Source organism: Meles meles, chromosome 1, assembly GCF_922984935.1.
Source record: "Meles meles chromosome 1, mMelMel3.1 paternal haplotype, whole genome shotgun sequence".
NCBI lineage: Eukaryota > Metazoa > Chordata > Mammalia > Carnivora > Mustelidae > Meles > Meles meles.
In genome coordinates this window covers 22,393,198-22,410,324 of record NC_060066.1, presented here as the reverse complement: position 1 = coordinate 22,410,324, position 17,127 = coordinate 22,393,198, and the positions used below count along the sequence as shown (strand labels likewise).

Here is a 17,127-nt window from a genome sequence, read left to right as displayed (position 1 = left end):
GTTTTTGATAGTATAATTTTGTTCTTATAGTATAATAATGCTGTTGTCATATATATTATTAATATACTATTATATAGTATAATAACGCTATTCATAAGACAGTTAAAGGATTTTAAAAATATGAATTTATAGCAGACAGCAGTGTCGTCCAGTAATGGAACACAGGCTAATGTTGTCAGTTTTGCTTCTTTCATTCTGGTCAGAATGTCTCTGTTCTCCACAGAGCTTGTCTTGTGTACTTAACACCCACTCTCTGAGCCTGAGGTGAGTATGAGATGCAGGCCCAATGGCTCCCCCAATGTCCTCTCACCCCCCAGGCCCTAAGAAGAGTGCATTTCCAGAACTTAGTCCTTAGTGCCTCTCCTGTCTTGTTATCAGTACACTGTTTTCTCCGTCTTGTCAGTAATCCATTAACGAGTGGTCGTTCCTTCCTTCATGGCTTCCTTGTATTTCCTTGGCTCTTACTATTGTGCCTTAACCTCCAGCTTCTCCTCCCTCCCGGTCAGCCTCCACATGGCCGGCAAAGATCTCTCTCTTCAACACAGATCTGAGTATGTCACGACCTCGCCTCAAAATCATAGTAGATACCCCATCCTATAGGATAACATTCAAATTCTTTAGCCCGATATAGTTTCCCACAAGTGGGTCCCCAACCCCCGTTTCCACTCCTATTTCTGGTTATTCCTCCAATACACCACACCTCTCGCTTTTCCACAAAGGCGCCATCTTCTTTCATTTCTGTTTGTTGTTTCTGCTCTTACCCCTCCTGAAAAACCTTTCTCTTCTAGCTCAGTCTTACCCCTCCTTCTTGTGAAAAGTTCCTCAGCGCTCCTGAGGACAGCAGTTTTCTGACCTTCTAGCTCACCACACATGTCTTCAGCACAGCGAATGTTGGACAATGAGAGCACTGAAGACGGGGACTGCAATGTGTTTAACTTTATCTTTGTATACCCCATACCTGTACCGCACACAGCAAGGGCTCGATAAATACCAGCTGGGTGGCTGCGTTCATTGTCAATAATACCTTATGCTTTCAGAAGCAAATGCGAGTTCAGTCAGAAACTATCTCTTGGACACAGTTTTTTCCATAGGACTCAGCCTGATTGCTCATGGTTTTCTGGACTGTTCTTATAAGTAGCAAGGATGGTTGCAAAATGATTCTCACTTCCCGGGCCTCCATATTAATATGCTTCTTCCAAAGCAAATTCTTTTTCTCACTCAGTTACCTCATGATTCAGCTGAGCCTGTTGAAGAGCCCTTATAGGACTCCATTTCCTTGCCTTAAGCTACAACTGGAGCCCAGCGCATGGAATTGTCACCATCGTTCTTTGCTGACATGGTGGACGGCTGCTAATCTGCATGTAGCCATTCTTCATGGAAGAAATAATGCATTATTAACACAGCTTTATTATCAGACCTGAGTTTGGCAGATAGAACAACATAAGAGAAAAATTGGAAGAAAAGCTGATTTGTTAGCAAAATGTTGCTTTTTTGGCTAATGAATCATGCTGATTTTTGGCACTGACAGCTCAGTAACAAGCTTGAAGACTACTTTGCTTCAGACCATTAAACTTTGACAAACCAGTTATTAACTACAGCTAGAGCCAGTGGTCTGTGGGGATTATTGCAATTATGAGCCATACATGTAATTTTTAAAAATCATTAGTTGAGACAAGGTGAGTCTGATGATAGAAGGGCTGGTGACTGATAGTCCCTGTTGCCTCGTCATACGCAGGCAATAAACAGCTGCTGGGAGGACAATGGGTCAGCAATAGCTCTTTTGAGGGGAGAAGCAGTAAGAGCCACAAAGATTGATCTCTGACAACGAGCCCTGTTTGGGAAGGAAGAGACAAAAACTTCCTCTGACTTCTATTCGGGAGGTGGGAGGTCTTTTCCCAAAGGAAAACTAGGAGGTGGTAGAGAAGGCAAACCAAACAGAAAGAAAGACAAGGCAGGACTGCCATGGCTTGGGTTCTCTTCCTATGCTTTAATGGGTTGTCATTACACTCAAGGACCCCTGCAGAAGGTGCCTGCCCTTTCCTTTACTGCTCCCCACTATTCACAACAGGGACCATGAACTCAAACGGATAATACAAATTAGTGGAGCAGAAGGAGGTGGTAAAAACAATGGTAAAATCACAAGTCAAGTACAAACACAGCTGTGTGCCAGACCACAGCCCCTGGGTTACAGACAGAAGTCGAGGTCCTCAGGCTTAAGTGCAAGACTCTACATCCAGCCCACACCTCTCTAGCCTCATCTTTTCGTATTCTTTTTGAAGTCTTATGTCCCCATCTTACTATGATGTTCTCTAAACGTGCCCCACACTTTCCAATCTCTGTACCTTTGCTCTTCCGGAATGGCCAATCCCTTGAAATCCATTTCTACGTGTTCACATCCTATGCACTCTCTGGGTGTCAGTTTCTTGTCAAATGGGAAGAAGAGGTAGATGGAATCCATGTTAAGACTTTTTCTCATAAAGTTTTGTGAGTCTGTGGCATCGTTCACCAACTATGGTCAGTGTGCATGTGACATTAGTTGCATTCTGGGGCCCCAATCCCGTGGAATGTTCTGCATCCCCTAGGTGGGCACATTGCCGGGAGTCTTGCTGTCATCACAGACGCTGCCCATCTCTTAATTGACCTGACCAGTTTCCTGCTCAGTCTCTTCTCCTTGTGGTTGTCATCAAAGCCCCCTTCGAAGCAGCTGACATTTGGATGGCACCGGGCAGGTACAGTTCACGCACTGAGCATTCATGGCCAAGGAGCTGGGCAGTCAGACCAAGGATAAAAACAGAAGAGACAAAGCAAAGCCTCATTCAAAAATCCCTTAGAGGCATGTTGGTGCACAGAATGTAAAGGATGTGAGCATGGGAACATGTGTTCTCGCTGTTGATTTGGCAAAAAGCCAGATAAATTGCCCTCCCTCTACTCCAATGGGAAAATAAGAACATCTGTATGGCTTTAACAAACACCCCAGCCCGAGGTCTCAGTGTATGGTAACAGCCACCATACCATTCATTAAGCTACTCTGCATCTGGGAGGGAGGATGACATAAAGCTTCTACCATTTTGCGAACTAAGGTACAGAGAGCTCAAGATAGCTGGAGAGATTAAAGAAGTTCCCACAAGTAAGTCGAGAATAGAATGTGAAGGGGAATTTAGGGCAGAGCAAGGGAAGCCAACATGCTGACAGAGTCCGCCTTCCTTGACAGCTGCCTCTAGATACAGACCACAACATATATACTGACAGTGTGGGCTGTGGTTTTTCAAGCTTAGGCTGGTAGGAAGTTCTAGTTTCACACCAAACAATTTATCATCACAAGTGTTTTGAATTGCCTTTCCTTTAACATTCAGAGAGTAGGAGAAGGAGAGCGAGAGAGGAGGCAATAAGCATCAACAAAAAGAAATTTGTGACAATGTGATCTGAAGATGCTTTTCAGTCCCTGAACAGTGCTACGTTTGGAAAACGTGTATCTTTGGCTGAGCACCTGCCATTTTTTTCTATACATTTTCACATGTACTTCCCCCTTTCTGATACTATTGGCCAAAGCTGTTTTGCAAACATAGGATGTTTTGTAAACGTAGACAGAACTTAGAATTTAGAATCCTGCTTGTATTTTCTCATCCTGGGAATGGAATCCAATGAGCCTGGAAGACCAGCACTGTTCACTAGAACTCTCTGCTTCAAGAGAAATGTTCTATACTATAGAGTATAATGTGGCCATAGAGCACTTTGTTTTCTTTTTAATTTAATGTTTTTTAAAGTAGGCTCCACACCCAGCATGGAGCCCAACGTGGGGTTTGAACTCATGACCCTGAGATCAGAACCTGAGCTGGGATCAAGAGGCAGATGCTCAACCAAATGAATGACCCAGGTGCCGTAATAGAGCACTTTCAACGTGACTACTGCTACTGAAGACCCAGATTTTAAATTTTACTTAATTTAAGTGGAAACAGCCACATGTGATGATGGTTCCCACACGAGGCAGCACTGCTTTAGACATAAAGGTGAAAATGAACTAGCTTGTCTTGTAATTTCATGGATGGCTTAGCTTCTGAAGAAGCTAAGTACAAAAAAAGCGAATTTATTAAAAAAAAAATTAAGTGGCTAATAAGACCGGCTCCATGTGGACGTGGTAACGATAATGAAGGTTGTGTTTTGTAAATGACTCAAGTCTGGGAAACAATAGCCCCACACTAGGAAGCGATACGTTACACTGTTCTGCTTTAGAGGAGGGAAGGCCGAAAGTCCGGAATGTTCCTGGCCACTGACTGCCAGAGGATTTCTAGACCCTCCTAGGCTTTTAGTACCTGCTTACAAGGTTAAGTTAAAGATCTGGGTGAGGTGTTAAGAACTCCTAAGTGAGCAAAGGTGCTTTACTCAGCCTGCAGACTAAACACTATCTTATCTTTAAATATTCATGTAAATGTCTCCACTCATACTTCTTTTCCATATGTTGTTCTTAAAATGCAGTCAGAGTGTTGATATACCTCTGAGCTTGCCTCTGTGTTTATAATACATTGGGTTGGCAAATGAAACTCATTTTCATCAAGTGCCCTCTGAAGCCTTCCCTTGTTACTATTTTATTCCACACAAGGTACCAGTACTGGCAAATTGTAAATGTTTTATGGCGAAATTAAGAATTTCTAAACACATTTTACTCTTTGTGTCTCATTATTTCATCCCTTAATAAGTTTCAATCATTTTAGCACCTGTTTAAATTAAAATCCCCAAGGAAAATAGTGATGGCAGATAGCAATTAAATGCTCTAAAAATTTGCTAGAAATTACTTAGTAATATGGAGCATAATGAACTCAGACACTGGTGTTTTATGAATGCAACATTCAAGTGCCTCATCTTAGTGCTAAAACCCATCCATACTTTAGCTTTGTGAATCACAGATGAACTAGTTTAAAGCCTCTTTGGGGTGGGGGACAGGGTGTGTCAAGGAACTTTAATGTCTTTGGACTCTTGGGAGGTTAAGGAGATTCACAAATTCTTTGTGGATGGATGTCTGTGTGCTTGAATCCCTAGAGATCCTTGGCGCCCTGCTGTCCATCCTGTGCATCTGGGTGGTGACTGGAGTCTTGGTGTACCTGGCATTTGAACGGCTGCTTCACCCTGATTACCACATCCAGGCGACTGTGATGATCCTAGTTTCAGGCTGTGCTGTGGCAGCCAACATAATGTAAGTCACCCATCCACTGTCCATCGACCTTGTCTTCAACCCTGTGTGGACGCAGATCGTGCGGTTTGGGTTGATGTTGTTTTTGTTTAATTCCTCCTACTTGTGAAGATGGTAAATTGAATAAATTGCCAATGGGGTAGGGCGGAGGCAGGATCTGAGTCTAGATCCACCATGTCTGGAATCAAGCTCCTAGCCAGTCTGCTCTCTCCTGCAGTTGATGGTTCCATGCAGGATAGGACTTATTCCTATTTAGCTTTTTGTTACACAAACACATTATGGATTCCCAGAGGGCTGGGTTGGAAGGCCTCTTAAATTTTTATTTACTTCAGTTCCTTTTCTACTTTTGAATTCTCTTTTGCAACAGTCTATAAAACAGTCATCAGTGTCATATATTTTAAAGGAACTAATAATAGGAGTTCATTTCTCTCCAAAGCAATTTATTTTATCTTTGTATCATTGTGACTTCATGAAAACTCCTTCTTAAGCTGCATTAGCTAAACTCTCTCTTTAGTTTCTACCTGTTGGTCCATTCCTTTATTCAAGTAGTCTTAATTCGTTCTCATGAGACATTAGATGTCTTACTGGACATGTGATCATTGCCATATTGCTGTTTCTTACCCAGATAACTATCTGATTGTTCATGACAAGGGGGTTTTGAGGCCAGGCCTTTGATCGTTTTTGGTTGATTTGCTCCTTCCCATTTGATAGCTTGATTCTGAGCACTGCTACTTAAACCTGTATTATCTATCTATCTATCTATCTATCTATCTACCTATCCATCTACCAATCAATCATCTGTGGTAGACAGAATAATGCCCCCTCAAAGATTTCCACATTCTAATCCTTGGAACTTCTGAGCATGTTAACTTACATGGCAAAAAGAAGTTTGCAAATGTGATTAAGTTAAGGATGGACTTTGAGACAGGGAGATTATACTGGGTTATCCAGACAGGCCCAGTGTAACCTTGTTAAGAGGGACAGTTGAGGTCAGAGTGAAGGGAAGATGCTGCATTGCTGGCTTTGAAGATAGAGAAAGGATCCTGGAGCCAAGGAATATAAGTGACCTCCTGAAGCTGGAAAAGGTAACACAGCACATTCTCTCCTAGAGTCTCTGTAAGGAATGCAGTCCTGCCCACCACTGACCTCCAGAACTATAACATAATACATGTACATTGTTCTAAGCCCCAAGGCCTTGTGGTAACTTGTTACAGCGGCAAAAAATAGACTCATACGCTATGTATCATCTGTCTTTCAATGCAACATGATACATGCAATGAGGCAGGCTCGTACATGAGAGTGAAGAAGACAGTGACAGAAGAATGGCATTTTAAAGAGTGTCTTTTCAGGGGCGCCTGGGTGGCTCAGTGGGTTAAGCCGCTGCCTTCAGCTCAGGTCATGATCTCAGGATCCTGGGATCGAGTCCCACATCGGGCTCTCTGCTCAGTGGAGAGCCTGCTTCCCTTCCTCTCTCTCTGCCTGCCTCTCTTGTGATTTCTCTCTGTCAAATAAATAAATAAAATCTTAAAAAAAAAAAAAGAGTGTCTTTTCAGGGAGGGCACAATGGAATCCCTGGTATTAGAGGAAAATCTGAATGGGTACATTTTGGAAAAGCTCCTCAGGTCACTCTAATCCCTCACCTTGTGCCTGCCTCAGTTCCTTTCTTCTTGGTTGAAAATCATTGTTCAAAATCTCCGAGATTTGTTCGACCATTCTGAGAGGGGTATTGACTGCTATTACTGAGTAGATCCCTATTTCCATCCCGCTAACTTGAAAATGTGTTTCGTCTTGGCACCAGGAGAAAAAGTGTGTGGAGACTAATGAAAATCTTTCTCCACAAGGAGACAGATAAGGCAGAGCACAGGTGCTGCTGATTGGAGGTCAATAACATTGTCTTTGCATAAGGAGAGCAGCATGTCCACAAGACAGCAGGGAAAACGAAAATATTAATAATTTCATGAGAGTCCTATGTCATATAGGTTGTGTTGATGCTACATGAATATGAAGGACACACCTAGCTAACTACCCCATAAATCGAGAACCCTGATGATCAAGTTTGAGTTTCTAAATAGATACCATCCAAATTTTCTTTTTACTGCAATTGCTTTTGAACTTTGACCTTAATGCTGCAGGTGCTTCTCATACTTGGGAAGACAAGGGAATGGAAAGTGGTAACTTCCCTGTGCAAGTAGGTAGTTATTTATGGATAAAGATACTGAGTGACTATAATATTTCCTCCCAGAGCTGGGATTACAGGTTTCAAGTGATGCTAGATGCTGCGTTGTCTGAATACAGAAATATCAGAACCAGAATTTCAATCCAACTAGAGTGCTTTGACTGTTTTGTTAGCCATAACACCACTTCGTAGTAGACTTACTAAAATGACAATTTTAAAAAATTTATTTGGGTCTTTTTAAAATCTCTGCCATCTCCATCATACTTAAAGCTACTTGGGGGAGGGACCATGTCTATTTTACTCACCTTTATACCCCAAGCATTTAACAGTGCCTGTACACAAGAGCCCCAAAGGAAGCTGGTTTTTTTTTCAATAAAGTGAGTAAAAGAATGAATGACTATATGATAAGCACACATGAATAGACCTAGAAATAGGGTATGTTTAACTGTCAGCTGTATCAGGCTGTCTGAAGATTCTTAAGTGGAAACTATTAATTAAGGGTGAATTTCTGCCTTAGCAAGCAACTATCTAAAAACCATGCATTATGTAATGATCAGATAGCAGTCATTCTACCTTATGGTGATGACCTTACATTTAACAAGACACTTTACCGGCAAATAGACTGGGATACCTGGTACTAAACAATAATTTTTTAAAACTTTGTTCCAAAATAAAATTAGGTACATAATTTATAGTGCCTAATACTTATGTCCTTGACTTGGATAGGGGAGCTTAAATTTTACAATATGTTCTATATAGGAAGAGAACAAGGCTGCAGCTCATACTCTTAGGACCATATAAAATATACATATGTTTATATGTATCTATTTCTCTCTATATATTTCTATATGCATTTACAGGTTAAATTACATACATATTTACATATATATTTAAAATATGTTCCTATATTTTAGCTTCTTGTTAATAGCTATATATACATAAACACATGGCTATCATCACTGGCCATTAAGAAATTATTCAGATTTTTAAGTTCTCATAGGAAGGCACAAAATTGGGTGGCTGGGTTATGGACATTGGGGAGGGTATGTGATAATGGTGAGTGCTGTGAAGTGTGTAAGCCTGATGATTCACAGACGTGTACCCCTGGGGCAAATAATAAATTATATGTTACTAAAAATAATTATAAACATTTTAAAAATTATTTTTTAAATGCACAAAATTAAGTAAAACATTTTTTAAAATCTGACCTTGATGAGATTTTCTTATTTTTTTTCCTACCCCTTTCTGCAGCTTTTTGCATTTGAAGCCAGTACATTTATTTAGCTCCCACCAAAGCTTAGCTTTAAGCCTAGCTTAGTGCCTGACACTCAGTAGACCCTCAATAAATACTTCCTCTCCTCATTGACAAATAGTTTCATCTAGGAAGTGGTGCTTTCCAGTTTTCACGTGAACCAGAGTAGCATTGGGTAGATGGAAGAGAAAGCCGAGGTGAATTTTGTTGTCTGTCCTCGTATAAAAATGTAAAATTCTATGATTCGTGTATTTTCAAAATTAGTCCCAAATAGTACATTTTACAGCATTAATATTTCAACTCTCTGAGACCCTGCATAATACCTGCTCTTGCCAACTCTCCATTATGCTGCATAGGTTTTCAAGGGCTAACCTCATGTGTGCCAAGAACACCCTTCTCTCTTTCAGGCTAAGCGTGATTCTGCACCAAAGACATCCCAGTGACAGTCACAAGGGCGTGCAACCTAATGCCAGTGTCAGGGCAGCTTCTGTGCATGCCCTTGGAGATCTCTTTCAGAGCATCAGTGTGTTAACCAGTGCACTTATTATCTACTTTAAGGTGAGAATGTTTGCGTTTACTCACTGTCATCCTAGGTTTATAGATTAGGTAGTAGAGAAGCTGACCTGTCAAAGTTAACTTAAATGAAGGTGGACAGCCTATATTTGTCTATACCAACTGCTCTGCAGGGTTTACACAAGCAAACAAATATTCAAAGCCTGAAAACTTAGCCTTTCCAAATTCCCAAGTACTGTGCCTTCAACTGTAGGGCTATAGTATTTCCATAAAGTAGCTCGTTTTGTCATGGAGTTAAGGTGAACAGCAATGGTACCATGCATACCTTAGGATTCTTGAGTTGTATACAACAGAAGAGATGTCTAGCTTACTTAAGCAAAGATATATTTATTCGCTGAAATTTACTAGATGTATTCTTGGACAGAAATCAAGGTAGAAATAAGGGCAACACTGGGTATCTTAGAATTTAGAAACTTATCCCCGTTCTGGCCCAGGCACCAATGCAGACATGAATGTGACTCAACCAATGTGTTTCCTCCATTTCTTGTCATTCTGCTGGAGATTCACATTTCTGGGGGAAAGAGTCCAACGGACCAAGATTGGGTCTTCTAACTCCTGCATGGCTGGGGAGGGAGAGCACCCAACTGACCAACTGCCCCACCAATATCACCCACAATGGGGGAAAGATAATTCTCCTCCCCAAATGAGGGTATTAATAAGAAGTTGGCTGGATCCTGGATGAGCCTCTGACCCTAAACAAACATTTGCTGCAGATCTGTTATATCAAGAACTAACAGAAGTGGGTTGGGGTGTAGGTAGGGGGTAATGGCTCTGTCATTTGCATCCTGATCATCCAGTTAGCAGGGACTCATCATTTTTACTAAAAAATGAAAACACATAAATAAAAATTACAAAGACATTATCTGAATTCAATTGAGCAAATATTCATTGAAAGCTTTACGTTTAAGGTGAAAGTGATCAAACTTGTACTGGTTAGTGGAGTTGAGAGTTTCTCAGAGGTGCTGAGGCATGGACTTTTCTATGGAACAGAACTTCATCAAGGGCAGAAGAGCAAGTAAGTCAGCTTGAGACTAAGGGTGCCAGTGATGAGACAGGGCAAGAAAGAGGCCTGAGCTCATACTCTTAGGACTTAATCAAAGATGCCTGCTGCAAATATATGTTATCCTGAAGAGGGAAAGAAAGGAACTAACCCCAGTCTGCCAAGACCAAGCTCCAGCTGAACCTTGGTCCTATGCAACCTCTGGGCAGGATACACTCTTTCTTCCCCACATGAGGAAGGCTGGAAAGCCATTGAATATTGTATAAACTTGTGTATATTCTCATCACGTCCTCTGGGCTTCTATCAATTTGAGAAAAGTCAAATCAGGCCTTTGGAGAGAACATTCAAGGATACTTTCCATGTGCATTTTAAATTTGCTTTTGACATTTCTTCAGTCATGGATAGTTTGAAGCTTAAAGAAGGATTGAGTCTCCAGGAAGTCTTGGCTCTGAGTTGAAGGTCAAGTGTCAGAGAGGTGAAAGGGTGCTAGTGTGAAAAAGTGGCAGGGACGTTTACTTATTCTATTAATCAGACTTTTTGCATGGAAGGCCTGAATTCAGTTAACTGAAGTCCCTTTATTTTCTAGCCAGACTATAAAATGGCTGACCCAATCTGCACATTTGTTTTTTCCATCCTGGTTCTGGCCAGCACCATCACAGTGTTAAAGGACTTTTCCATCTTACTCATGGAAGGTAGGAGTGATTTTATTATTACTTCCAGGATCAAGGTTTTCTCTTCCTTATAATCACAGAAGGGAATGGCATCAAGGCATGTTCACCATGAATTCGCATTGTAAGGAAAATATAAATTTATAAGGAATTTTGTGAAAACAAATATTATGATTTTTATTCATATGGGAACAAGTAAAAAGAACTGGCTTCTCTTTCCTCCAGCAACTATTAAATGATATGGCACAGTGTAAAAACAATTTGTACAAATGCTAAGGACAGATATTGAGGGAAAGATTGCAAAAATATAAGGTCCTCACTAAATATATGGAAAATACCATAAGAAAAGTGGAATGATTTATCTCGCATGCAGCATTATAGCTACTATAAAGGGCTTGCCTCAAACCCTGGTTAGACCAGGTCAGCAATGCTCCCACTTCAGTGCATCAGAATCACTTGGGGTCTGCTGGGCACACCCCTATATTCCTAATTAGTAGGTCTGGAGAAGGGCCCAAGAATTTGAATTTCTAACAAGGTGCTGATGCTGCTGGTCCAGGGACCACACCTTGAGAACCACTGGAATAGTCTTTTCATGGCACTTAAAGGGTTACTACGTGAGGGCACTAGAAAATGTAATCAGAATCAGGGGTTTGCATCACATCAAGCATTTGGATGATCAAAACTATCCAGGACTTGGCTTGAACTTTTCTTTTTTGTCCAGCACATTTTGACATAAGGCCGACACAGTCTCAGAGCACAGATGCCTTGACCAAAGCCCACACTTCCCTAGCATTCACCACCGAGTACACATTTAATTAAGGGTTTTGTCCTGTTGGCCACTATAACTGTTAGAGTACTTGTACTTAGTAAAGTTTTCTAAAAATATAGAAAGGTACAAAATTACAAGAAGTTTCCCCACTTCTCTACCTTTGAAATCTCAACCTCATTCTTCAAGGGTAACACCTACTAGTAAGTTGATATGTACCTGTCCAAAAATATTTTGCATTTACATATATATGTACCTATATACTGTGTGTCTTTTTTTATACGAACAGAATTATGCGTTGATACATATTTTGTTCTGCACCTTGCTTTCTTCGCTTGGAGGTCTTTCCACATTAGCACATAAGAAATACACCCTATTCCTTTCCATGGTACAAATATTCCACTGTCTGCATGTACCTGCTTATTGATGGATATTAGAAATAACAGTGTAATCAACATTTTATACATATGTATTTTTTTAGTGCTTGCATATGTGTAGCATAACTCCTAGAAGTGGTATTGCTATTTCAAAAGTTATGTGCATTTTACAATTTGATAGATAATTGCCATTTCTGCCAAAGATACTGTATCAATTTCTTTCCCACCAACAGCATTTGAGAATGCCCATTTCCTCACACCCTCACCACTGAGTATTACCAAAATGTTGAATCTTATCTAATCTGATAGGTGAAATATTATAGGTTATTGATTCCATATGCATTTCCTTCATTATAAGACATATTGAGTGATTTTTAATGTATTTATTAGTCTGGGTAATTATTTTTTAAACACTAGTTTGGGTATTTTCCTGGGTGCATTGATATGTCTGCAGGTTTTCCCTCATGAAAAAAAAATTTCTAGTATATGATGGAGCACTGAAGCCAGTGGGAACATACCCTCTTGCTTGTCAACATTATTTTTTAGAGTAAAATAATTAACAGTGGATTTGTGTTCTCCGTAAAAGTAAAGAGACAAGGCAAGAAGGAAGGGGTAGTGGGATTGTGATTCCATCTCAAGGGTCTGAGACAATGACAACAGGCCTTCAGAGGGTCACATGAAACTCCTCATAGATGACACATTAGGTCGAGACTTAGTCTCTAACATTCATGTAACATTTCATACTCAGAGCATGAACATGAGAATCTGATGTCCCCCTTCTCTATCTGGCCTCAGCAATGGTTCTTAACCTCTCTGACTCCCAATTCCCTCTCTTCCAATTAAATAGGAATTGTGACACTGATAATTAGCTATTAAAGTCCTTATAACTATTAAGTAAGCTAATCATTATGAATACAGTACTTAGCCTAAACCTTGACATATGGTAGTTTCTCAATAAAGGTGCGTTATTATCATTACACTACAACAACGTCAACCATGACTCCATACACGTTCTATGGCTAATCTAAGAAATCTTTTAATTTGTTTCTAGTGCCCTGAGCTTTGTGCAGCTCACAGAGTAAAAGAACATGCTCTTTGCTACCTCCATAAAATAATATGAAGTGGGATTGAACTAAACTCAAACTGTATTAGCCCCGAGAACGAAATCCCCATGAGCAAGTTTTTACATACTGGAAAAGGAGGGTTAAGGATTCCCTGTTCCTTTAAGTGAGCTGTTCTTGAGTATCTGTTAATTTCAATCCTTTGGGAAGCTTTTTAAGATACTTGTGCCCAGGCCCCATACACAGAGACTCTGATTTAACTGACTCAGGTGGGGGCTGGCTTTGATGTTTTTTTAACATGCAGCCAAGCTTGAGAACTACTACAAGGTAGAGCTGCCCAGTGGTTCGTAAATGTTAATGCAATGGTTCTCAGATTTGGCTGTGTGTTAGGTACCAGATGAGCTGTAACAACAGTGATGCTTCTTCTTTTCCCCAGAGGATCTGACTTAATCGGTCTTCAGTGTACCCTGGTAATCAGGATTCCTAACATCTCCTCTCATGATACTAATGTGCCTTCAAGGTGGAGGGCCACTTTGAAAGCGTGTCGATTTCAGACCCTCATCCATAGACATTTTCTTCGGGAGGACTGGAATGGAGCTAAGGCATATTTATTTTTAAGAAACACAGCAGGTGTTTGTGTTGTGTATGTATGATTGAAGTAGAAGCTAAAAGGTGGTCCTCCTTAGAAATCTCTTCTACAGCATCCTCTTTGGGTCATCGTTAGTTGGCAGGGATTTAATTATTACATCAACTGGCTTTATCAGTATTATGCTGGTTGAGCTGATTCCCCTCCACAAAAAACAAAAACAAACAAACAAAAAACTTACATTAAACTGATGTGTTTTATAATTCTCACCCACCATTGGCTTGGCTCCTCTCTATCCAAAGCAAGGACACTTACACTTTCATATCCTCTCATCTTCCAAATGACAATCCTTGCAATGTCGGAAAAAAGTGATCCTTCTGCCCTAAGATTTCACTAAGGCTAGAGGAACCCCAGTTCCTGCGGCCTGAAACAATAGCTGATTGGCTGTCAGGGTCCCTACCTTCCTCTCTGCCTCCACCCCATTCCTTTTGAAGCATGGAAGATATCAAATTCTTATATTATAAGATCCGGACATTAAACCCTGACTAATACACCTAAATCAATAACAATTCTATAAACTGAATAATAAGATGGCATTACACTGTTAGTATCAACTATCAACACAATTCAGTAAGTGACCCGTTGGATAACCACTATTTACACAGCATTGCAAGTGTACAAAGAACAGACATTTTCCCATTTGCTCCTCAAAGAACTCACGTGTACCTACTGCTCTTACCAGCCCACTTTTAGTCACAGATGTACTGAGGATCAGAGAAGTTCCAAGATTTCGGTAAATTCATGGTAGTTGTGATCAGAATGCTAACCTGGAATTATTTGATACCGAGTCCCATGTTTCTTCATTTTGCTTTCTAGAGTGTATGCAAAGATCATTAGAAAAAGCTCAGTTGGTTTAATAACACACCCTGAAAACAGAGAATGATTACTATGGTTGGGTATTGCATAGTAAAGTCTGCAAACGTTCTTTGACGTCCAACTCTTTGAGTCACGTGAATCCAAATCGTAAGCATCTGAAGTCAGAAACCGGAGAAAGGGGGGCACGTTGACATTCTGGAGCAGATTTTGCGGCCCTATCTAGCCATGTGGATGAGCTGTACTTTGTTAAATAACGAGCAGCCTCCCTCCCTTTCTTCCTGTCAGGGGTGCCCAAGAACCTGACTTACGATGAGGTGAAGGAGCGCATCTGGGCAGTGGATGGAGTGGAGTCGGTGCACGGCTTGCACATCTGGTCTCTAGCCATGAACCAAGTGATCCTCTCGGCTCATGTTGTTGCAGGTCAGTGCACTCTGTAAACACCCCGCCAAAGTTCAGTCCTCGTCCGGTAAGCTCAATAGTTCCCCTCCTTTTTGTAGGGCCGCCCTCGGTGTCCCTTACCTACCAGAACAATGGTAGAGTGTTTCCTGTTACCAAAGGCCTTTGAAAACACCCCTTGTCAATGTTACCGTAGCAACGATACTGAAGGCACCCCCTGAGGGGAGCCGGTAGAATAAATGGTTTAAATGCCACCCAGACTTCAAGGTCTTACACTCTGAAAATTAGACCTCACCTGTTTGACCTGGTGCCCAATCAGTTAAATAATGGGCTGAATTCAACAATAAATCTTCATTGAATATCTCCTGTTCTAAGACGCTCTGCCTATCACCGAAGATAAAAAGGGGACGGAGCCATGGGTCCCCTCCTTAAGGTTCTAACAAGCTAAGAGACATGCTAGCAGGGTTTGATGGCGGTTCCCCTCACTGGATGGTTAGAAATTCTGTGATCATGGGACATAATTCTTAGGATGTTGGCTTTATTTTAAAAACTACTTTCTCAGGTAGAAGGTGATTTGTTTGTTCTGTGTCCTTGGGATGGGGACATAGACAGTGGGGGAGGGGTGGCGAGGGCCTCCCGCACTGCCTCAGGAGGCAGCTCAGGCGAAATGGTATGTCAGGCAGCTAACACATAACCCAAGAAGTCAGAGGCAGGCCCTGGCAACGACAGCAACAGGCATTTGAGGACTGCTTTCTTAGACAACCTCATCTCTGCTGAGAGGCTCAGATCTGGCTACCGGTAATTTATAGCATCCGCGACACCAATACTTCACTGCAGATGGAAGCGTCTAGTAAGCAATCAGGTTACTATGGAGGGAACCTGACAGCCTCTTGATACATTTTGGGACAAGAAGAAAGATGACAGTGAGGTTGCTGCTCTAAGAAGAGTCCGGGGGTAGTTCTAAATGCTCCCATAATATAATGTTGAGTGGTACAAGGGCTACAACCCCAGAGATCTCTGGGGACTGGTGGAAAGGGCTGTATGAGAAATAAACAGGTTTGTGTTAGCTTTCTTCAGGACTTATCCTCCCTTCTACCCTCAGCTGCTAGCGTGCCAGACCCCAGAGAGAGCTGTGGGAAGAGTTCCCATAGTGATGGATACTTTGCTGCACTTGAACTTCCCCGTCTTGTCTGTGCGAATGGAGCTGATTGTCAGAGCCAATACGGCTTCTTCCAAGTGCTCTGCTTATGTCCCTCCCCACGGAGTCCAAGACAAAGTACTTGGAGTGGGGAAATGGAGCAGTCACCCAGGTGTGTGCAATCAGTGCCCATCTCCCCGTGGTTCTTTTTCAACAGCAGCCAGCCGTGACAGCCAGGCCGTTCAGAGAGAGATTGTTCAAGTCCTCAGCAACAGCTTTACAGTGCACTCACTCACCATTCAGATGGAATCTCCAGCTGACCAGGACCCCAACTGCTTTTTCTGTGAAGACCCCCAGGACTAGCTCAGTCACAACGTCAACCGTTTGGTTTCAGTGGGCCCTTATATGCTGCTCTGCAGTTTCCAGCACAGAAGAAAGAAAGAACCAAAGGAAGAGGTTTGAGAAATTCATGATACAGTCCAGTGCACATTTTATCCTTCTTCATTTAGCTCCGTCCACCGTAAATGAAACTCCAGTGAGATTCATCAGCCAATTGGATTATCAACTCATGGGTTGCTGTGTTCAGTTATAGGAATGTGTATATAGCCTGTCCCTGACTGGGGCTGAAATAATGGCTGTTTGTAACCAGAGGTGATAAAAAGTTCACCTCCCTTCAATAATGCATCCTGAGGATGAGTAGGTAAAGCCGAAGTGGGGAAAGTCTTATTAGGAGTTGGCGCCTAGGAATTCTCTGGAAACGTGCGAAGCAAAAGAAGAAGAGCCAAGTCCAGGGAGACTCTGGAGGCCTCAGACCCCACTATAAACTGACTCTCTCACGTGGTATAATATGATTGGGAGCCAGACCTTTGTGCTTCCTACTCACATCACTATTCCCTAAATGGGGGTAGAAAGGTCCTCTTTCCCTTTTGCTTACAAATTATGTTTTAATATATCTGAAACTATTGAATGATATTTTACTTGTCTGTATAAAAGCTCCGAAGGGATGAAAAATTATGAAATTGTTGCCTTTTGAGTGTCTTCCTGTAGTGTGACGTAATAAGAAAACAAGGAGG

General features: G+C 41.5%; 1 protein-coding gene across 1 annotated transcript in view; it reads left to right on the top strand.

The window, feature by feature from the left end:
- The window catches only part of SLC30A8 (solute carrier family 30 member 8), a 31,481-nt gene extending 15,064 nt beyond the window's left edge, over window positions 1–16,417 (top strand). The window contains exons 3-8 of the mRNA XM_045978507.1: window positions 2,583–2,729; window positions 5,035–5,188; window positions 9,021–9,171; window positions 10,773–10,878; window positions 14,806–14,940; window positions 16,272–16,417. Coding sequence (XP_045834463.1) covers window positions 2,583–2,729; window positions 5,035–5,188; window positions 9,021–9,171; window positions 10,773–10,878; window positions 14,806–14,940; window positions 16,272–16,417 — 839 coding nt within the window. The remainder of the gene's footprint in view (window positions 1–2,582; window positions 2,730–5,034; window positions 5,189–9,020; window positions 9,172–10,772; window positions 10,879–14,805; window positions 14,941–16,271) is intronic.
- The last annotated feature ends 710 nt before the right edge of the window (window positions 16,418–17,127 follow it).